The following is a 23,141-nucleotide window of genomic DNA, read 5'->3' on the forward strand; positions in this document are numbered from 1 at the left end:
GACTGTGGGAGCCTGGCCTGTTTAGTCTAAAGAAGAACAGACTAAGAGGGGATCTTCTCTCAAAGGTGGGTGCCACGAGAATGGTGTCAGACTCGTTTCAGTGGTGCCCAGTGAGAGGACAAGGCGCAATGGCCATAAACTAAAACACAAGAAGTTTCACCTCAACACGAGGAAGAGCTTCTTTATGTTGAGGGTGGCAGAGCACTGGGACAGGTGCCCAGGGTGGTCGTGGAGTCTCTCTCTCTGGAGACATTGAGGGCCTGCCTGGACACGTTCCTGTGTCACCTGCTCTGGGTGGCCCTGCCTTGGCAGGGCTTGGACCAGATGATCTCCAGAGGTCCCTTACAACACTAGCGGTTCCGATTGGCTCCAGTGCGCCTGTCACGCCTCAGCCACGCGATGAAGCCGCCCTCGTCCGCCGCGTGATGACGGCGCAAACGGGCGACGGGGCTATGGGTGACGCTATCAGACGGCGCCCTGAGCGGTTGTGCGCGGCGCGGACGGGACGGGGACGGGGACGGGGACGGGGACGGGAGACAGGACGGGGGACAGGGGACAGGGATTGGCCATGGCTCCCGCCGCCGTGCAGCCGCCCGAGATCCAGTTCGCTCAGCGGCTGGCAGCAAACGAGAAGCGCATCCGGGACCGCGCCCTGAAGAAGCTGCGGGGCTACATCAGCGTCCGGACCCAGCGCGCAGCCGGTAGGGCCCGGCGGGGTCGGGCGGCGTGGTCCGGCATGGCCGGGCCTGGGGTCGGTGGGGCAGATGGGGACCGCAGTGGCGGGGCCCGGGCGGGGCTGTGCCGGTGCCGTCAGGGACGCGGCACGCGTGGAACGGCGGCCCTGCAGGTTGGCGGGGGGTGGGGAAGCACGTGGAGAGGAGAGCGGGTTCCCGCCGCCTGTGTCGCGGCCTGAGCCCTCATTGACGGGCCGCCACCTGTGGGGTCTTCAAAGGAGTTTTGGGGTTTCATTTTGGTTTGGGGGACGGTAATTTTTTACGCATTTTTCATTAGAGGAAGTATTTGTCTCGGTGACACGGCAAGCGCCGCACGCTGCCAGCAGCCCTTACGGCAGCCAAGGGCTTTAAGGATACATGCCCGTGAAGTTTCCTCTTGGTGGCCGCGGGCAGGCCGGGGCCCAACACCGGTTCAGGGGGCTGGAGGACTCGGGATGGGGTGGGTTTTGCTGGCATCATTAACGTTGCCGGGATCGATGCAGTGTAGCTCATGCACTCTCCTTCCCAGGAACAGAATCTAAATGCACTGAGCTGGTACAGACTGAACCCAGCCCAGTACATAGAGCATAGGGTTTTATTTTCTGCGATACTACTTGGTGAGGCGGTGACTGCCTGTTTCTGTGACTGATATTGAGGAGCATTGTAGGGAATTGAGAAAAGCCCAGGAGTGTTTCAGCATTTGTACAATTGCAGTCAGTTTACTGTTACCTGTTCAGATTATCTGAGTAACCCATTACTTCCACGTTCATGGTATGAAAAGGTTTTCTCTAAAGTTTATTATCCTACTTGGAGCTGTGTATTGTCACCTTAGAACCAAGAGTCCAGTGCATGGAGACTTCAGTGGTGTACCTGGAGACAGCTAGTGTCTAGGCCTCTCTGAAGCTGCCTGCACCAGAAGGTGCCTCCTGTGCACCCTCTCCTTATGGACACTGGTTGTAGGAGACTTATGAATCGTAGCAATGTGTGAATGCATGGATCTAGTTCAGTAAACCTTCCTGTTGGAGTGATAAGGAGCACAGTACAGAGATGTCCAAGCGATTCTGTGATGTTTCTGCACTGCTTTTTTGAGCATGCTATATTGCAAGCTGGACACAACATGGGAGGAGAAACTGGTCATGGGCATTTGCAGGGTACTGTGACTGACCCTAGTAAACATTCCTGCAACGTTTGAGAAATGTATGGAGGTTTATGCATACACACTCCTTTGGGTTTGAAGAAGCCAGTCTAAACTTGGCGCCCCAAGAGCTAAACTGAAACTGGAATGCTGGTCAAACCCGAGTTAATTCCTTGAAAAGATGCTGGGAAATAGATGTTGTCTCTTCTCTTTACCCTCTTCCCTTTCCAAATAGTATTTAATCCATTAGCAACATTTGACAGAAGGAAGAGCACATAAGAACAGGGTCAAGCCAGAGAGCCAAATACCCCATTATCCCATTTTTGACAGTCACTATAGATCTAGGGGTTGCTTGGGGACTAATAAGAGCAAGTGAGTGTGCATTGTATTCTTCCCAGAATTTTCTGAGCCTCCAGCTATTTTTAGCTCTGGGGGCTTCCTAAGCTGGACATGGCTTCTGTGTATTCAGCAGTGCTCTGTGCTTCTCTCATTGCAAAGTGCAGATTCCTTTAGGTTTGTGGAAGTAGCCTACCAGATGAACAGGAATGCTCTAACTGAGGGAAAGGGTTGCAGGTTAAGCTGATGCCTTGAGATAATAGAAAATAACCACAGGGAAATTGTCAGTTGGGATGTGAACCTTTTGCATATTGCAGTCAGCCCACCGTGAAGTGCAAGTGAGTAGGAAAAAAGGGTGACTAATTTCCAGAGCTCTTCGATTTACTTACCGTTACATACTATTCAAGCTAATAGTATCAAAACAAAGGTTGACTTCTCTGGACTTGGAGAAAAAGCTGCATAAAAATACTTTGGTGGAAATGTGGGTTTGGTTTTGGTTTTCTTTTTCGTTTTCATTCTGACTTCTTTACTGTAGGTGGCTTCAGTCAGGAAGAACTGCTAAAAATATGGAAGGGCCTGTTCTATTGTATGTGGATGCAGGATAAACCTCTGCTACAGGTATAGTAACTGGTTTTATATTTACTTGTGCGGGTCTTTTCTGAAATACACATTAGGCAAATACTAATTGAGAATAGTGAAAATTACCTTAGTGAGTTTTACTCATACTTCTTACCCTGCTGCCCTTAATTGGCATGTGCAGGAGAGGTGACTGTACCTGCGTGATCCTCACCACATGGACAGAATGAACGGCATCATGTTTGGAGTCACCCTCTGAATGGCAGGTGTAGCTGTTTACCTTCCAAAACCAGAACTGAAATATGTACCATTGTCAAGTACATTGATCTGATGGAAATAAAGCAGTGATGGCAGGTTGCCCTTATTTGCAACTACAGTGTATGTGCAACCTTTGGTTAGCCTAGTTTGAAAGTGTCATACTTCCTTTTCTTTGTTAGTTTGGTAGCACTTCTTCTCCACTACTCCAGCTTTGTCTCCAAGACTGACTTTAGTAAACTACCAGCAGTTTTTCTCTCTACTTTAAAAAAATACCAGTTTTGGAGTCCCAGATCTTGGTCACCTCACTTCACCAGTTTTCAAATCACTTGTCTGTTTGCATGAATGTGGTTTATCTTGCACACAGGACAAAGACCTCCACCTAGAATTACGCTATATGAAAAGAGTACCCCTGACGTTTTACATTATTTGCTAATTCAAGCACATGGGTTTTTTCTCCTAATTTAATTTAGTTTGCTGTCAAAAAGATGATTTATGCAGAGATGTGGCGAAATAAACAGGGTTTGGTACCCCTGAATCTTCACTTACAACTGACTTAATCTCTGTGGGATAACTGCAGTACTAAAGTAGCTGTTACGAGAATATTTTTCATTTTGAAGGATGTTTCATGATATTCATACTTCTTGCTGGTTTCTGGTTGCATGTTTAGTGAGACCAAGCTCTGAAATGTGCAATACTAAATGTGTTTATTTACTTTAGGAGGAACTTGCAAACAATATCTCACAGCTTATCCATGCAATTGAGAATACAGAGACTCGTAAGTACTATTTCATTATCTAATGCTTTTTAAAGAACTTTCATCTTGGATGATTTTGAGGCTGTTATCACAGTACCAGAGTAGAGACAGCCAGATACAGGTGCTGCTTTGGTCTTTTTTGTCTTTGCTTTTTGTCCAACTGGTATGTGTGATTGCATTAAGAGAAGCATGAGATGCAATTTGTTTGTGGTTGTTGCGGGAGAAGAGTTATATCTCCAGGGTGATAAAGATGAGACTTTGCAGGGTGCATAGCAAAGCAAACTTGTCCCCTTACTTTGCCATTCTGCATAGACTTATTTGTTGGGTGTATTGCCTACTCAAACCCAACCATGTTTTGTGAGCTATTATGCACCTAGTGCTCAAAATGCACTTGAAATAGAGCGTTCAGTCAATACGAAAACTTGCACAGGTAGAAGTGAGTGCAGAATGTATGTTTTTACTTGTGCATATATAGCACAAAATAGATACAAAGCTAGTCCTGTGATTACGTATCTTTAAAAGTAGCTGTGTGCCTTTCCTTATGTGCTGAAGTATAATTGACATGTCCTTGTACCTGTCTCAAGCATGTCTTTCCAGAGCAATATGCTTGTCACTAGTCAAATCCCTTGGGAAATGCATCCCTTTCTCACATTGAAGTAATTTCTTGAGATTCTTTTAGGTTAGCAAAATAAACCATTGTGCCAGACATGCAGGGATTTTTTCTTACTCTTTCACAGGACGCCTGTTCATTCAGACATTTTGGCAAACTATGAACCGTGAATGGAATGGGATAGACAGTCTGCGTCTTGATAAGTACTATATGGTAATTCTCCCTTGTAGCTCTTTTCGGCAAGAAAAGGTGTAGCCATGGTGGGCTGAAAGGCTGCTTTATGTACATGCATTTATGTACACTGGAAGAGAAGAAAAGTGATCATTTTCTTTATGCATTGCAAGAGATACTTGTTTTAAGGCTTTCACTCACCACTGCAAATCTAAAGCTGATAATGGTATATGTCATGCTGCAAGTGCTTTCATAGAATAACTTGTTTGCCTTTCTTTATAATACAGTGATGTTTCTCATTTATTTCTATACAGAATATCAATACAGTCTCAGAGGATGCTGCAGCCACACCAGTTATTTATCAGACTTTTTTATTACTGTTAATAAATTAGTTATCACTAGAACCCAAACTTTCTACCACCAAAGTATCCACTGTCGTACATTCAGCTATCAGAATTCTTTCTATAGGAAACACTGTATTAAGAAAAAAACACAGTAAAATCGGTGAGAGAAGAATCCTAAAGACCTACTTTTGTAAACTAAAAAATCACATTAATTTATTTGAAAAAAGTTAACTGCAGGCACATTCACTGCTGGTTTTTGTTTCTCAATGAATTATTTTTGGCCCGGTGGGCCCATGACACTTAAGGCCATCAGGGCAGAAATGCAACATACAGATGGGCTCATGATCAAGGGGTGGACTTAACAATGGACACTATTGCCCAGGTTATTCATGACTGTGAAACGTGCTGCAATTAAACAAGGCAAGCGGTTAAAGCCTCTTTGGTATGGAGGAGGATGGCTGAAGTACAAATATGGAGAGGCCTCACAGGTTGATTATATTACACTGCCACCAACCCACCAAGGCAAGCGCCATGTGCTTACCATGGTGGATGGCTGGAAACATATGCTGTGCCCCACACCACTGCCTGGAACTCTATCCTGGGGCTTGAGGAACAGATTTTGTGACGACATGGTACCCCAGAGAGAATTGAATGAGACAATGGGGCTCATTTCCAGAACAACCTTATAGACACTTGGGCCAAAGAGCATGGCATTGAGTGGCTAATCGCATCCCCTACCATGTGTGGAAATCAGGTCTTTCAGTAAGTGAAGTGTTTTGAGCCAGTTCAGTGTAGCTGTTCTACGTATGGCTGTCTCTTAGTGCAAGTTTCAAGTAAATAAAGTTATTCTTACCACCTGTCCCATATTGTTGTCTCTGGTTTAAGCTGTGGGTTTTTTTTTAGATTTGGCAGCACTTAATGAAGAAATCAGGGTGATGGTGCAAGACAAAGCTGTATAGTAGAAATGGTCATGATTTTTTCTGGACTTAGGGTATGAAAATAGTTTAATGTCTTTTGAGCTTCACAGCATCCTTCTGTTGCTTGACGTGATAGACGTGTCTCTCAAAATGTTCATATCAGGAAGTTTTCCACCTTGTGCTACAAAGAGGTTTACTAAGTAGTCTAGTCATGTTAGAGTAACTCCTTAATTTTCATGAACATATAACATATTTTGTACTTTGCAGCTAATGCGTAAGATTTTGAGGCAGTCCTTTGAAGTGCTGAAAAGAAATGAATGGGATGAAAGGTAAGCAGATTTCTGAATCTAGTTGCATCATAAAGAAGTTGCCCAATTTACCTTTATCAAATATATTTTCATTTAATAGATCCTTTTTCTCCATAGATGGCATTGTTGTGAAGTCTTAGACTAAAGGCTTATTTGTTCTCCAGATCACTTATGATAGGTAGTTTAGAAACAAAATTAGGTATTACTCTTCATTAAGTTAAATACACTCTGCGATCAATAACTGACATTCACCTAAGCCATTTAGTGCATGTTTCACAGAAACAGATTGGAGAAAGTAATTTGTGTATGCTTATGCAAAACCTAAACATAGGAGCTTGTCGTCTGGTATTCCAAGCAGTCATGAAATCTGAGGGCTCCAGATGTTTCATGGAGGTTGTTAGATCTGACTGATTTAGTGAGGATAGCTATCAGTGGAATATCACCTGGGCCTTTGGCCTCCCTTTTTCCAGCTTCACTGGAAAGATGGCCTGGAGGCCCTTCACCAGCAGAGACCATGATATGGAAAGAGAAGATCATGATTCCTTTCTTTGCAGAATGAGGCAGGTCAGGAGCTGCCTTTCCCTCCTAGGTGAACCTAGAAGCTGCCTAGCATGTCTTCCATTTCTCTTTTCTTTTAAAATGCTTTTGAAGAAAGGAGTTTTAAAGTAAAACTGAAATAATCTTTATGCTTTTGGAATGCTTTAAATTCTCTTTGGAACTGAAAGCATGTCTTCTGGGCAAAATTTCAGGAGGTCCCACAGAAGGGTGGGGAGAAGCATGGAATAGCCAAAGCTTCACTTTGCTGAAAGATAACAAGGATAGGCCTCAGGAGAAAAAAAAGAAAAAAGTCCCAACTGCTGCTTAAATGCAGCAATGACAGCACGTCTCTGATCCATGGACTCCGTCAGTATTTGTTAGTACTCCAGAAGTCAGTAACTGAACAGAGCCACAACTGAACTTGTAGGCAGCTCAGTCTTTTCTGGCTTGAGCTATGAAGATAATTTTTTTATGCCTAGCTTAGCCCTTGATCTGTTCTTCAGCAAGTGTAATTGTTTCGCTGTAGGAGACAGTGGATAACATGCATTAAAGGAGGCAAAGTCTGCACAGTTAAAATGAGTTTGAGAAGGATCGGTGTTAAATTTAATCCTTGGGTGAGCATCAAAATGAATATCGTCTTTCTTCAAAAATGGAAGGTTACGAGGTGTAGCCCATTAGGGATGGATGAACTTGACAGCTGTCTCTTCAGAACACTATGCTCAAATGGCAGAATTCCATCCTCCTACCCGTCAATCATACAGCATTTACACCTCAGTCCAAATTGGATATGAATTTTAAAACAGTGATTTTCACCAAACTGTGTCGAGTGGATTGTCTGATGCTACAAAATCATCTAGACTTTAAAGAACTTTATTATGGATGGATTGTTTTTAAAAGTTTGCTTTAAGATGTGGAAATTTGCCACTGGATCTCTTTTTTATGAGTGTTGGATAATCATCTTAGAACTGATAAAACTGACTGAAGTTTATTTTCAAAGCAAATAGGACGTGAGCAATTAAATATGACTATCATGTTCTTTTTCTCCTTTTTTTTTTTTTTGCCTTTTTTTTCCCCTAGTCTAATTGAACTATTCCTGCAGCTACAAATAAAAGAAGTTATGGATCCTGACAACAATGCTCCCACTGGGATAAAGTTACATTTCATCGATATCTATCTGGATGAATTGGCTAAAGTTGGTGCAAAGGAGGTTAGAAAATACGTTGTCATTTCCTTTCTGATGAATGTTGACTGTGGCATGCAACATTTTAGAAGAAATACAATTTTTAGATTCTGTAGGTTTTTAAGTTTTAAATGTATCAAAGCAACATTGACTAAGTGTGAAGAAGCGACTTATTACAATTTATGCATTTACTTTTATTCATAGTGTACAGTGTGAATATAGTTCCTGAGAACTCTCCTGAGTTCCTGTTATAGTGCTCCAAATTAAGGTCAGAAATAGCAGCAGAAAAGTCAGACCATTTTCATTTGTTTGTTTCAAGAGAAAGGATTTAACATTTTTTCCCTTGTGTGAACATGTTTGGCAGTCTTTGCTTTTGCAAAAACTGACATAAGGCCTGCTCTTGGCTGATTGTGTAACACCTAATTGTGGAAGAAAGTGTGCTTTCAAAGTTGTCTAGTAATTTGCATATTGTCAGCTTCAAATCTTGTTGGCTGTGCACTGAGCAATTTGCCCTCTGCATCCAGTTGTTCATTTTGCTAATGACGACTGTCTTTCTCTGCTGTGTACTGTGGTTTCAGTTGCCCTTAATTTTGGTTGATGTTACTGTGATGCAGGGTTTTGCAGCAACTGAAAGCCTGTTAACTGCAGCTGTCACTGCTGAGCTTCCTCCGGTTTCTTCTGTTACTCCGCTAGGGCGAGCTACCGCTGCCCCACACTTCATTCCAGGCTTCTGCTCATTTACCTCCTCTTGTTTCTGGCATCTGATGCATCTCCTTGCAATGGACGAAGCTGTTTGCAATTTTCCATATGTATCCCTTGCAGTCAGTATCGAAAGCAGTCCTGCCTGCAGCTTTTGTGGTTCTGGATTGTGGAATGTGAGGGAGAAGATGTCTGCACAAGAAAAGTGCTTGCACTTGGAGCCCTAATAATGTATGCAGCTCCACAGGCACAAAATTGGGGTTGAGTCAGTCACGGAATGCATGGGGAATTTAGTCTTGACTATTTGAAATCACAGCTGATACTTATGCATTGAGTTTAGGGAAGGACTTTTGTCTTTAGTGCTGCTGTAGCTGACAGTATTTTGGCGCACACAGTCCAGTTAAGAGAAACCCAGATCTTATTCATGTCTGCTACAGGCATTCTTTGTGATAGCTCACAAAATTACTTAAGTTTTCTCTGCCTCATATTTCCATATCTAAAATAAGAAGCTTTGTTGTATTTCTATGCTCAGTAGATTCTGCAAAGCAGTCAACATTTTTATAATGGTTCCAGGGAATATGTGGAAGTTAGTGGTAGCAGTGATAACAAGAACTTTCACTGGATACTTTTGTCAGTTGGAAGTAAATAGGATGCTGAAAGACTTTGACTTAACTTCTTGAAGAAGATCCCCCTACACCAAACATTCAAGGAATTTGACTGTACACATACAGTATTTACTATACTTTTTTTTTTCTTTTGAATCATACAGCTCACAGCAGACCAGAATCTGAAGTTCATTGAACCTTTCTGCAAAATTGCTGCCAAATCAAAGGAGTAAGTTTCATGAAAACATATATATTTTTCTTAAGAATTGAGAAATTCTGCGTGTCCACATGTTAATAAGTGCATCAAAGAAGAGTCATAGTATAACTTCAGAATGTGGAGAAAGAATGATATTTTACTAACGATGTGCTTAGACATTTGAGGATAACTTGCGTTTATCAAAGCTATAAATAATCTTCATGGATTTATAAGAACTGTATTGATCTCGGTTGGTTTTGTCTGGCTATTTTTTATTAAACATGCATAGATCAGCTGAGCTGTTTAGATTCTTCATTGTTGCAGTGTAATATAGCACAGCATGTAAACACAGTGAAATTTGAGGGGGAAGTGTTGGCAGGACACTGTTTGGATTAAAGGACTTTTAGGAAGTAACAGGTTCACTTTACTCATCTGGAGAGCTATGCTCTTCCACGTTTTTTACTCATTTTCCCTGTGTCCCTCAAATTTCCGTTTCTTCATGTGAGAGGGGAGGTTGTGTATGCTTTTGCCTTTCAACTCTCATTGCTGCTCTCTTGTAACGCAGTCGATGTGTGCTGCATGCCATAGCCACTGGTATCTTTGAGATCATTGTGGATCAGTCCCCCTATGCCATCGAGGACCTGATGAAAGAACTCGAGAACAACAGTGATGAGGAGGATGTGTCTGAAGAAGACAAACAGGAAAATGAAGAGATGCTTAAAACCAAAGGTGAGATGGAAGTGAAGAAGAACACTTGCTAGGATTTAAATATCTGTTTCTTAAAAACACATTTATGCTCTGAACCAGTCTGGAAAATACATTTATGCTCTGAACCAGGTGGAACATGTCACAAAAATCAGTGTTCTTTGTATTTCTGCAAGAGTGCTAGGTGGTAACCTAGTGTGACTGGCTCTTGGATATCCATAACATTTTTGAAGAAGACGAGATTTTGGTGTTCTGTGGAAGTTTTAAATAAAAAAAATAATAATAATAAAAGAAGCTGAGCAGGAAAATTTTCCATTCAGATACACTCTGGTGCAGAGGGAATTTTTTAAAAGGCGCTTAGATAATGCCACAGTTGTGTGTTGCATAATGGTGACATAAAATAGTTGAATCAGTCCAGACTTCATAAGATCACATGAAGAAAAATGCACCTGCTATTCTGTCTGTTAGAGAAGTGCATGCTGTCTTGGTTTGACAAAGTGATACCAAGTTCAACTGTTCTGTTAATGAAGCAGCCATCTCAAGCTATCTCAAACAAACCACTAATACTCAGTTTGTTGGTTTTTTTTATAATAGCAGACAGATGTTTGTCAAGAAAATCAGCACAGAGCTCTGAAAAAACAGAGGATTTTAATGAAAATACAGGTGGTGGTATTGGGACTGTTCTTCAGGTTTGTGGCTTGTTTGCTCTGTTATGGATACTCCCCCTCTGTTTTCTTTTTTCCCACCGCTTTCAAGAGGTACAGAAGTAAAGGGTGTTAATCAGATAAACATGTTACAAAATTTTAATCTTCTGCTTTAGTGTAAGGTGTTATTTATGTAACAGGTGTACTCTTGAATAGTTTATAAGAAAAAAAATCCATGTCTAAATTCTGAATTCTTCTTCCCTCTCTCCCACACCTTCTTCTTTCCAATCCTCCCTTTCTGTTTCAAGAGTTCAAAAATGTATGGTAAAATCCAAGTCACTGTGGGTGTTGAAGGAGTCTACATAAGTTTCATTGACTATAAGAGAGAGGGTAACATGGTGCAGTCAGGTTTTTTTAGACCCATTTCCAGTGCAGTGTAATGTTTTTGACAGACCCACCCATCAAATGCACATGCAGGTACCTTCAGATACCTTCATGCATCTGTGTCTTTCAAGCAAGAATTAGGACATGACACATTTTAATTCTGATATTTACCTAAATATTTGATGGAGTTCTGAAGTTGGTTGGCTTCTGTCATGTAAGAATGAAGGTTAGGAACATTTGAGAAAGTGATACACTGAGTTCAGCTGTTCTGTTAATGAAGCAACCATCTGTAAAAGTCAGTATACATGTGTGAAAGGGGTGTAAATATCAACAGAGAAAAAGTATTTGGGGTTTAAAGGAAGTGGCTGTGTAAAGGATGTGTAACACTACTTGAAGTGTTGATACCATGAGTTGCAGTGGGTTATCTTCCATGAGTAAGCTAAGAAAAGCTGTATCACACTTTCCTCCCAACAGTTTGATTACAGAGCTGTTGCTGACAAACTCTTTGAATTGGCGAGCAAGAAAAATACACCTTCCCTTAACAGAAAGCGTCTGTACAAGCTGGTCAAAAAGTGAGTTCTGTTGAAATACACCTTGTATGTGCCACCTTGTCTTAAACAACTTTTACTTTGCTTTCTCTCCACCCTCACTTGTCCCTGTGATAGTATCACTAGAGCAGCCTTGCCTCACAGCCCTGAGTAACATGCATAAGGTGCCTGAAGCCTGTGCTACTGTTACTCCATGGTACTAGACAGCTGCAGCTACCTGAGGTGTATTTACATTGGGTGGATTTGGACTGCAGGATTGCATGTAATGGGAGACATACTACAGAAAAGGGAAAGTTAAATTGCTGTTTTCTCAGTACTTTCAGTGATTTGGTTTAAATTTGTGGATTTCTGAGGCATATCTCTTCTGGAATAAGCTCTTTGTAACTTCCTGTGCAAAATAACGTTGTTCCTCTTCTGCCAAAACCATAATAAGTACAGTGACACTATGTTGCTTGTGTTGTTATTGGTACTAAACCAATAATGCTGATTTGTTTTTCCTTCTCACCTTTCCTCCCCACCTCCAGGTTCCAGGACTTAGCAGAAGGTAAGGGCCTGAGCAGCATACAGAGACAGTAGTCTCTTTCCATTAAAGGATACATAATGAATCCTTTTTTTTTTTTAAATTTGTATTTCAAGAATATTGATTTTGGAGGCTTTCTGGATTTTTGAAATCTCATTAAGACACATTGCATGGTTTTGCTGAGATGGCTAAATCCCCTTCACAATTTGAGCAATACTTTACTTTGTCCTTAAAACAAAGATTATTATTTTCACTTAAACGAATAGGTATCGCTCATTATTTTCTTTTGGGTTGAGGGGCAACAAGCAGTTTTGATTTTCTTTCATTGGAAGTTACGCTGTATATGAACAGCATAAGTGTTCACAGAAATAGAACTATTGGTTTTCAGATACCTTATCCTTCCTCCTCAACAGGAATCTTCCCTCAAGATTTTCCTGAAGATGTTTCTACAGATGAAGATGATGATGAATTCAGCAGGAGAAGGCGAAAGAAAAAAGCTGTCAAGCCTTGGAAGGAAAACAAGATGGAAAAAGTAAAAGGTAAGGCAGGATCAACCTTTGGAAGAGGCACAGCCTGCATTCACTCATGTAATTTGGCAAAGTATCAGATACAAGCTGTTCTGAAGAAGGCAAACCTGTTGTTCAGGCTGTGCTGATTTGTGTCTTGTTGTGCTGAAGGTTAAATGTGAAATGAAGGTCTCTTTGAAAGTAGTGGGCGTTTTGTTAACAGTTTTGAGGTAAGCATTACCTCAATTTTAATCAAAAGCAGAACTGGAAGCAGTTTGCGTTGCTCTGTTGAGCAATTCCATTTATTGCAGGAGAACAGAAACACATCCGTCTTCTTAAAATAGGATGATTGTTAGAGTGTAGGAATTTGGGGCCGTTTCTGGAAAGGTGAAGAGTTACTAAGAACCAAGTACAAGTATCTCTAGCATTATGGCTTGTATTGACGTGTCACAAGCCAAATCATACCCAAATATATCTTACTAAACTACTGAACCCCTGAGCTGCCCTTCTGATGGTCTTAACAGATGGGAGTAACAACTATTTTCTAGCGATATGGCTATACAAAATAGGGTTACCTCAGGAAATAGCTTAGATGTTAGCTGTGCTAAAGCAAGATGGGCAAAATATTAATTAAGCCAGATGTCAGAGGACTGCAGTGTCCTGAACAGCTGTAATAATAAAACACTGAAACACTTGTGCTGGCTGGTAGGAGGAAACTGGTACACACCTGTTTTAGAAGAAAAGAAATTTTTTTAAAAAGGGGAAAAGATAGAATAAAATTCAGTTGTTGTATCTTTGTGTTTCACATCTGTCTCATATGGCATTCTTTTTGGGATGGATTTAGAGGATGAACAAGAGATATCAAGTCTGAAGGAGGCACCACTACCCCAGAAGAAGAGGAAAAAAAGGAAGAAGAAGGACAGCCTAAGTGCTGATTCTGTAACAGCTGATGCAAATTATGAGGAGGGAACAGCTGAAACATCTGGAACTAATGTTTGTAGCCAGGGAAGAGTGCCAGAAAATAATAAGGAAAGAAAGAAAAAGAAATTGCTAGTAAATGAGGCAAATGAGACCACAAATGTAGCAACTGACACCAGAGAAAATCACAATATCTCTGTGCAAAACAGCTTAACTGACTCAGAACAGAGTAAAAAGAGTCAGTTGAAGAAAATGAATCCAAAAGTGCAAAATGTTCCTGTAAAACCAGCATGTCAGGACGGACCAGCTAATGCCAGTGAGGCAGAGGATGTCAGCCCATCTGTCACACTGTTAATTCCTAAGATTGCGAAAAAGAAACAGAAAGGTGAGGCTGTCTTGGTGAATAGGGATACGCTTTTGCAACAGAACAACATGAAATCCAACAAGGAGGGCTTGCTGGGGACCCCCACTGGAGATGCAGACTCTGAATTTGTACTGGCCAGAAAGGTCAAATTGAAGACGAAGACAAAGGTAGTTGGTTTGGAAGGGATGAAAGTTTCCAGCCAGAAAGCAGCAACCTTGAAAAAGAAGAGAAGAGTAAAAGAGGTCCTAAACTCTGTCGAAGCCAATGGAGTTCTGGAAACTGCATGCAAGAAAAGCAGGCAAGGGGTACGTATATCTCACGCTTTCCTCTGCTGTTCTTTTGTTCATGAACTGTCAGGCTCATTTTTAGCTTTTTGAGTGTGGGGCTTCATGGGCAGGCTGCATGTTGATGTCACCATGCATTGTCACCAAAAGAACTCAATTCTCCAGAAATCCTCCTCCACTGCCTTGTTCTTATGCCCTCCAGTGCAATGACACTAAAGCGTATGCCAGCTACACAGCTGAAATAACTTGTCTGCACTCTGATGAGCCAGGGAAATGTATTGCAAATTCTTCCTTCTTTGCTTTGCAGTGACTTTTCTATTTCTGTGTAGAGCTTGCCTTAAACTTCTGTTTTCAGTCATGCTAACTGCAAAATTAACTTCTGAGAGTACCAATTAGGTCTCTCTCAGTTGTGGCAATATTTACTGAAGCCACATATGATAAGCTCTGAGCACTGATCGCTGTACTGGGTATAGTTAACTGCAGTACTTTTGTACTGACAGCATTTTTTCCTTTCCCTCCTTTACAGGAAAGCAGTGTTGCTCTCTCATCATTAAAGAAAAAGAAAGCAAAACCAGGAAGTGATTTTGTAAAATTTGAAAAAACAACATTGCCAAAGGCAGTATTCCTCAGGAAAGCAAGAATCGCCATCTCTTCCACCAGGGCACCCATACAGGTAATGTGATCACACAGGTGGCAGCTGAGTCTGGCACAGGTCTCTTCCCAAGCCACCAGTCCCAGCAAACGGCATGACCTCCTTTTTACTGTCTTTGCCACTCTGAGTTAGTTTCCTAACACGGGCAGATAAAACTGGAAATGCTGTTGCATTCCCTTGTAGACAGAGTCACACATAGCTCCAGAGTTTCAGAAAATGAGGGGAAGGCATTTTTAAATCTCTTACTTCCTTCCCCTGTTTTCAAAAATGCCTTCTTGCTGAAAGGACCCCGTTCTGAACCTGCTCATTTCACAGGAAGCAAATCAAAAACTGACTTTCAGTCTTGCTAAGGGACTTTGAGCCACAAGGGACTTTCTTCCCATATTTGGAGGCTGGCAACAGTATAGGGCTTCAAAATACTGCCCTCTTTTCTAAACCTTTTAAACACATAATATCTTTTCAGTCCCTCTTTGCACTTGTGCAGCGGGGCCAGTGTATTTAATACACATGTATCTTCATGTTGTTGAATCATGTAATGACATTAAGGAGAGTATGTGATTTCTGTATAAATGGAATATGTTTGCTTTTGGCTAGAAAAGCAGTACTGTCTTAGCAGGGTCAGTGCTAGATGACTGGGGGAGTTTTAAATAAAATGAAGGAATTGTAGGCTGCTTTGCATTGGTTTTGTTAGGGTGCAGGTAATCATCTTCTTTCATGTCTGTATTTTGCTTTACAGCTGAACAAGCTGCAGTCGTCCAGCTCCAAAAGAGTCACATTTGGCTTGAATAAGAATATGACTGCTGGTGAGTCTAGCACATCTGTGTGTCTCCACAATCTCTCTTGTAGCTGATGAAGGGGGAAGCTGTATACACAGCTATATTCCTCACCTCTCTAGAACAGGATGATGCTGATCCTTTTTTTGCCTCAATATTTGTATACAGCTTATAAATCATCCTTCAGTTCCTGTCCAGAGGAGATAGTAAAGTGAGGACGTTTGGACCAACAACTAGACTGGGCATGATTCCAGGGTGCTGCATTACAGACTTGTAGAAAACAGGGATAGAAAACAGTGCAGCAGAGTAATAGACCCATCTACTTGAGCTGCCTGTTCTGCAGGGTTCCTCCTAGGGAAACACATGCACTTCACAGTCTTAATTGCTTACTTCTGTTTCCCAAGACAAAGGTTCTGATACGCTGGTAAGCTCAGGATGTGTAATAGTAAAGTTTAAGTTTTGTCTTGGCTGCCTGTGGGTTTATTAAAGGCAACGAGTAGATAAAGTCACTTCTTGTCTAGATCCCACATGTAAGCGGAAGTGTCTTCCCTGTTAAATAAATGTCTTGCTCAATAGCATAGAAGTTTATGCCATGTATTCATTTAGCTATTTTTCTTTTAACTTTCTAAGGTGTGCTATAGGCCAAGTTCAAATGGAGAGCAGCGTGTTTAGATATATGACTTAATATAACATAGCTGCACGAATTAAAAACTGCCTGTCTGCCAGCAGAAAGGGGATAACCAAGAATCTGTAGAGCAGTGCTGTTTAGCAGTCAGAGAAGAGATACTTCTTAATCCATTGTCATCTTTTAAACTCAGGCGCAGTGTTCTTCACGATAGCTGTAAAACTTGTTTCTGAAGAGTAGTCCCAGACTCTCCAGTGGTCTGAAACCAAGGGGAGTGGTTCACAGCCTCTTTGTGGATTGCAACAGGCCCCGTTCTCCAAGGCAGTCTGCTAAGAGGTGTACTTCACCACCATTTCTCCATTTTTTTTGGCTGTCTTAGGCTTCTGATCCTTATTGATGGACTTAAAGATCTCAGGCAGACTTCCAGGGTTGGGCAGTTCCACTTGATTGATGGGCCCAGTTATTCCAGGAGTTGCATTTCTTTTAACTTGTTGCTTGTTTTTCAACAGAATTTAAAAAGACTGACAAAAGCATATTAGTGAGCCCAGAAGGACCCTCCCGTGTGGCTTTCAATCCTGAACAGAAACCCCGTCATGGGGTGCTGAAGTCACCCGCAGGCACTCCAGCAGGAGAGCCTCAAGTGAAGAAACCATTTACTGTATCAGCTAAGAAAAGACCAACTGCTATGGACATATTTTAGACCAACAGATGTGGCCTACTTTTGTACAGGGCATTTTGCTAACCTAGAATGCTAGTATGGAAGTATTTTGAACTTCTTTATTTTTTTAAGTTAATACAAATTGTATATACAAAATTCTGATTGTGACCTGGGTCATTGCTATTTTGAAATCACTTCAGCTGTATCTTGGAATACTTGTTTTGTCTATTACAGAAAAGAAACAAAACCCAGTCTCTGGTCAGGATTGGTCTACAGAAAATGTGGTCTCTGCCCATGTAATTTCCAAGAGACTTGTTCATTTAATTAAGGAATGTTCAGGGTTTTATTGTTCCAGTGACGGGGGTTTTTTTCAGCCAGTTTAAGAAAACTTGCACTTCATGCTATTAAATTGTCTTTCATTGGATGGGGTTGAAGAGGGAAAAAGACAATGTAATTTTACTCCTACTCATGTATTTTAAAATTTTGCCCCACCGTTTTCCATGCGTTGCCCTTGGCATCCTGTTAATTCTTCTGGAAGTAATGATTACCTCAAGTCTCTGTTTAATAACAGTTGGATTTGGGAGCTTTACAGATAGTAAGCAAGCTCTCCCTTCCCTAGGATAAGAAATGTCTCGCTGCTCCAAGCGGTCACTGTTGTAAATAAACCTTCACAGCTGGTTGCCTGCTGCATAGGGAACAGTCACCACATTATTTTCAGTAACATAAGTGCCAAAGCTGGCTTACACTTGACATATCGTAAGCTGGCTCCTTTTTACTGTAACCGAAGTAAAACTCTCACACAGGAGAAATTTTTTTGTTTCCAGGTCTTCCCACACCCCCACTGCTGTCTTTCCTGAAGGTCTGACAAGACTCCTAATTTTCTACTTTAGCAGCTGTTGTTACCACATGTTACCAAAACTCAGATCTCATTCAGTGAATGAACCTCTGATTGTACTGAAGTCAACTAGATTGGTATAGTGTGTCTTTTGTTCAGACAAAAAAGCTTCGGTGTCTCTCAGTACAGGGTAAAACTTTACAGCCTGGGCAGCTTGGTTTTGGTTTTGATGTACAACCAGAGTAATTCTTTCTGCAGCATTTCCTTGTGGTAGTTTTTTATTTGGATATTTTATTACTACAGTGCATGTTTTGTTTTTTCTTTGCTTCTCTGGTAAAGAATGAGGTATGTTTCTGTGAGAGACCATTAGTGTATTCTGAGGGGGAACTGTGAGGATGGAGAGAGCAAATGCAACTAAAATCATTTTTGATACCCCTGGAAAATTTGAAATCTTTATTTGGAAGTTTTGCTTATGTGGATGAGGCAGAGGCTTTGCAGCAGATCTCGGCGTTACAGCTCAGCTTCAAAGCACAACCTGGTGCCAGAGCAAAGCTATTAATGAAGCTTCCCACCAGATATTTCTGTGACCCTGTAAGAGACAGGCTTGCTTTGTTATCGTATCTTCCAATAACTGGTTAACATATAGCTGCTTCAGCCAGCAAAAGTAAATTTTGTGACATAATATATTTGCATACTTTAGCACTACTTTTTACCAGTCTTTGACGCTAACTATCCTCTGCCAGATTACTCCTCATAAACAACTGGATTAAAACTGCTCTTTTGTAGCTCATCTAGAATTTCTTAAAAACACCCATGTACTTGCAGATTGCAGGTTGGTCTCAGTTGCTCAATTGTAATCTGTGCCAGTTCTTGCACTACTTTTGCAATGGTCCATGGTTTCTGATACCACCAGAAAGTCATTTTGCTCGTCTTTTCTCATTTAAAGTGAAGGACTCAGTTTCATTTGGTTTTGTTTTAGTTTGCATTGGTTTGATTGATCAGTAAAGAGCTCTGGAGAATACATCTGATAAAATTAATAATACTTGCCTTTTGAACAATTATTGTTCATTTATGTTTTTAAAATATCTCATTGTATGTTAGCATAACGGATTTCTTTGACAAGGCGATGGTAAGTAGGATTTAACAGACTGTTCAATATGTTGTAATGTTTATCTTGTACTGTGGGTGAGAAGTCTCTTGTGGAATATGCGTAAAAGCATTTGTATGTGCATGGTTGTTAATGCCATAGGTTGAAGATGCCACGTTATTCCAAGGGTACAGTTGCAATCAGAAGGTGGATCTGGGGTGCGCATTAAAATCCAGGATCAGGATGCACTGGGGTTTGGTTTTGGTTTTAATACATATAACTTACTATGAAAATGTATTTAAATAGTTGTCTGGATCTTTTTCTATTGGTTGTGGATCCATTGAACCTGTTGCTTGTCCAATTATTTTGTTGTCCACAGTGCTAAATGGAGAGGGCAGAAACGGCAGTCAGGTTTTTATCTCAAATTTTTGTGATGTGATTGCTTCTTGGGATTCATTCATAATCCATCTGTGCCATGAAACTGGTGGGATGTTTTGTAATTATACATATGTAGTACATAGTGTCTTCAGTGGTGTCAGGAATTTCATTCAGGGCAACTTTACCAACGAAACCCAAGCAGCGTCAATGCATTTAAATAGTTGTTGGGTTAATCAGTTATTGGGTTAAATATAATACATTACCCAAAATATTTGGTAGTGACAATTCCAATAAACATTGAAGACAAAAAGTCAAAAAAAGGAGAAAGGAATGTAACATCCAGGATATCCACTGCACAGACACAATGGTACTGTAAGGAGAGAATGTATCTATAGGAAAGGAGAAAAGAAAAACTGATCTGACCTGTTTGATGTCGCTTCATAGGTTTTTTCATAGTGTTATTCCAACTCTAGAGCTGCCAATTATGGTCTGAGTCAAAGTCAGTGTGGCATACCTTTTAAAAAACAGTATTTTGTAATGATTGTCTCTACATTTTTGTTACGAATCTGATCAACTTTGTACTTACCAATCTCTAATAGTTTATACTCCTTTATAGCTTCAAGAGAGTGCAAAAGCACAAAAGGAATACAGCAAGGCAAAAAGTTGACATTATATTTAAATTATTGGGTATGCAGGATCTTTATATAGTCAAAGTTGTGTCACTTGGAAAGCAACAAATACCCTTTTTGTCATTTATTTCCTGTACTTAGACTTACAGGCAGAAAAAAAAAATTCCATGTGTCATTTTATGTACCTCTGCAATGGCGTTGTTAGTACAAACACAGTATAATGCTGTGAAGCATTACACCATTTAGTCTAGTCCAATAAACCATCTTTTTTTGTGGACATTGTATTTTTGGTAAATCCATAAATTCTCGTAAATTTAGGGGGTGGGAGATGGGAGGGTACCATTGTGGAGGGACACCTGAAAGTACAAAGGAAGTTGGTTTTACATGCATGCATGTGCTCTCTCTTTTTTATTTTATTTTTGCTGTATAAATAACTGAAACTGATGGAGACTCAGACACATCAGAAGTGGGTAAGGCTGAGGCAGGGTATACCTGTTCATACACCTTGAGCTTCTGACTTCTGTAATTAGGCCATAGATAGAAAGAGTGCTCAGGAGAAACAAGTAGATCACACGCTGTCATTCCTTGACAATTAAAATTGGTAATTGAAGTGATAATGTGTCAGGATACCTACTTCAAAGGTATAATTGTGCACATGCCAAAGTAGGTAAGAGGTAGACACTCTGAAAGCTGTTTGCTCATTTGTTAGCAGCAGCATGCCATACGGGGTTACATATGTACAGGAACCCTGCATGGAGTGCTACGTCTCCATCTCGGGTACTGACCGGCCCTGAAACTACACAGGATCAATTAAAAAAAAATAATCATGTTTTCTTGACAGGCACAGAATTTTCAGAAATACAAAAAAAAAAAAAAACTTTATTCAGACAAAGAAAAGTGACCTGTCCACAACAGTGGCACTAGTAAAATTGAACTTAAATCCTCAGGTAAAATGAAAACAGATTTCCTTCAGAACAAAATTCTGTAAAAGTGACATTCTTGTTACATCTTTAGAATAATTCACACATCTAAGTCCCTGCCCATGGCAGGGGGGGTGAAACTAAATGGTCTTTAAGGTTCCTTCCAAACCAAACCATTCTGAGACTTACTCTGTTTCTAGGTGGTAGTATACGTTGACAGCATTGAAGGACATAATGAAAGCATACTAAATTAAACTAAGTGCTGCATGTGCTTTTATTATACATGGTGTCAGGTGGAAATAATTTGTAGTTCAGCCAGGGGAGCAAGATACTGCTTCCTGCCATACTTTAAGCCACCTTTATGCCACCTGAGGACCTTACTCTGCTGGAATACTGCACAGAAAAACCTGTAGTGCCTGCCCTCAACTCCAGGGGATCGCTAAGATTTGGTGCCCCTTGAGCTGCTTCATGGGCTCCAGGCAAGCAGGTTGGACCTGGATGGCCTTTTCAGTGATCCATACTGGCTGGTGTTTCCAAGAAAGCAGAAAATATCTGTCTACACAACAGTCTGCAAGGTAACACAAGCACATTTTACATTTTATTTTCACCTTACATATCAAGGAGAAATGTAGTGCCTCTTTCATGATTAATTTAGATCTGTTGCAGAACCGAAAGTTGAACCATAGAAACCCTTTCTGGGAAAAAAAAAACTAAAAGTATGTGGATTCTGTTACTTTAAAAAATATATTTTTGACAGAGAAAATTATTAACATGACCATTCTGTGATCTCTAAAGTAACTTCAGCATATTGGACCAGTCTGCTGTAATCAGGCATCTTTAATGACTGCATACAAGATTATATAAATTCCCACTCAGGTAAGAGAAGGGTTTCTGTAGTCATGCCAGCCAGAAAATGAGCTTTAAATCCTTCCTAGAGTTAGCTGTGTATTGGCTCCTTTTTGAGAGTTAAATAAGAACACTTACTAATAACATTCCTTTAGGATTTGTATGCCATTCTTATCAAATACTACATTGTTTTGGATGCAACAGCAGCAGACACTTGTCAAGTTCAGAGCTGTTTCAAAACAACTCCAATGGCTTCAGCACAAGGCTCCACATAGAATGTGTAACCCAGTGCTGTTGCACAGTTCCTAGGCTAAACTGGTCCTTATTTACATTTCTCTTTCAGATATTTGTCTTGCATAATCAAAGTAAAGCCCTGGGAGGTTTGAATTCTGCTCACTGTGTGATGTTGACCGTGGGTACAAGTTCTGCAGTCTTGGAAACTGTCTACTGTTTGCATGCCTGCAATGTTTGTTGCTGAAAAGCTGCCGTCACTGTTTCTATGGTCCACCTTCCCTGAAGACTAACAAGACTAACATGATGGTGAATGTAATACTCAGCACAAAAATATGCATACAAGGTCAGAAAGACAAAAAATTAAAACGAGGGAAAAAGACTGAAACTGGAGTTCAAGATCTTAATGGCCAAAAGGCCAGACTCTTCCCTGAAATCCAGTGAAATTTCTGGGTGTATGATTTCTTAGAATCTCCATCTGCTGTTGAAAGCTTTAGTTTCATGAAGGCTTGGTCAGGCTTCAGCCTGGACCCTTCTCTGTGATCTTGCTCAGAGGAGGATACCATACTAAAATATCTGAGAGGAAATTTTGCTCTTTACGAGCTAGGGGGGAATGTGGAGAGAAACCTTGATTAAATCCTACTTCTCTGAGACATATTTGTGAAATACGTGGAAGTGCCAGAGTTAGGATCTCCAGGGAAGTGAATTCCGCAGTCAGTTGAGGGAGCATATCTTATTCCAGTTTTGACCCGTGTTTTTGTAGGCTTTGTAGTATGGTAAACATCTGGGAGACATCTGCTATAAAATGAAGGCTGAAACTGTAAACACTTGCATAATCCAATAACGTGTACTTGCCACAGCAGAGTATTGCCACGGCATAATTTTGTTTCTGAAAAGAAATTTAAGTCTTTCCCTGTCATTAATCCCTTTGAAAGGAAGAACAGGAATCATTCGTTAGGTCGGCACTGCCTTCAAATAGAATGACAGCAGAAAATGCCCACTGTTTTTTCCTTAGAAATCCACTCAGAAGCCGTTTTTGGCCAGAGGGGAAGAAATTACTGTTTGATGTTCACAAGCTGCAAAATCGGCCATTTGAGGGCCTGAACTCCCAACACAGTTGCTTATCAAGAGTAGGAAGTATTGTATTGCATTGTAACATCAGGCACAGGAGTTTGCAGTTGACACTGTTCAGGACTTGCATATGATGCTGACATTTTTACTGATTATTTCTAACCAGCTGTGGACAATGATGTTAACTGGCTAAGGAACTTACTATTCCTGCTGATAATAACAGG

General features: G+C 40.8%; 1 protein-coding gene across 1 annotated transcript; it reads left to right on the forward strand.

Annotated features, from left to right (window-relative positions):
• Positions 1 to 534: 534 nt before the first annotated feature.
• Positions 535 to 20,126, forward strand: RRP1B (ribosomal RNA processing 1B). Its single transcript, XM_057405036.1, has 16 exons — positions 535 to 701; positions 2,720 to 2,802; positions 3,736 to 3,793; positions 4,510 to 4,595; positions 6,082 to 6,143; positions 7,737 to 7,866; positions 9,308 to 9,372; positions 9,905 to 10,068; positions 10,639 to 10,733; positions 11,547 to 11,644; positions 12,145 to 12,164; positions 12,554 to 12,679; positions 13,491 to 14,233; positions 14,739 to 14,885; positions 15,601 to 15,667; positions 16,772 to 20,126. Exons 1-16 carry the CDS (start codon positions 569 to 571, stop codon positions 16,960 to 16,962), a joined length of 2,268 nt encoding a protein of 755 aa, XP_057261019.1. The 5' UTR covers positions 535 to 568; the 3' UTR covers positions 16,963 to 20,126.
• The last annotated feature ends 3,015 nt before the right edge of the window (positions 20,127 to 23,141 follow it).

Source organism: Pezoporus wallicus, unplaced genomic scaffold (genome assembly GCF_028554395.1).
Source record: "Pezoporus wallicus isolate ANWC-B61680 ecotype Strahan unplaced genomic scaffold, APGP_CSIRO_Pwel_v1 contig_1739, whole genome shotgun sequence".
Taxonomy (NCBI): domain Eukaryota; kingdom Metazoa; phylum Chordata; class Aves; order Psittaciformes; family Psittacidae; genus Pezoporus; species Pezoporus wallicus.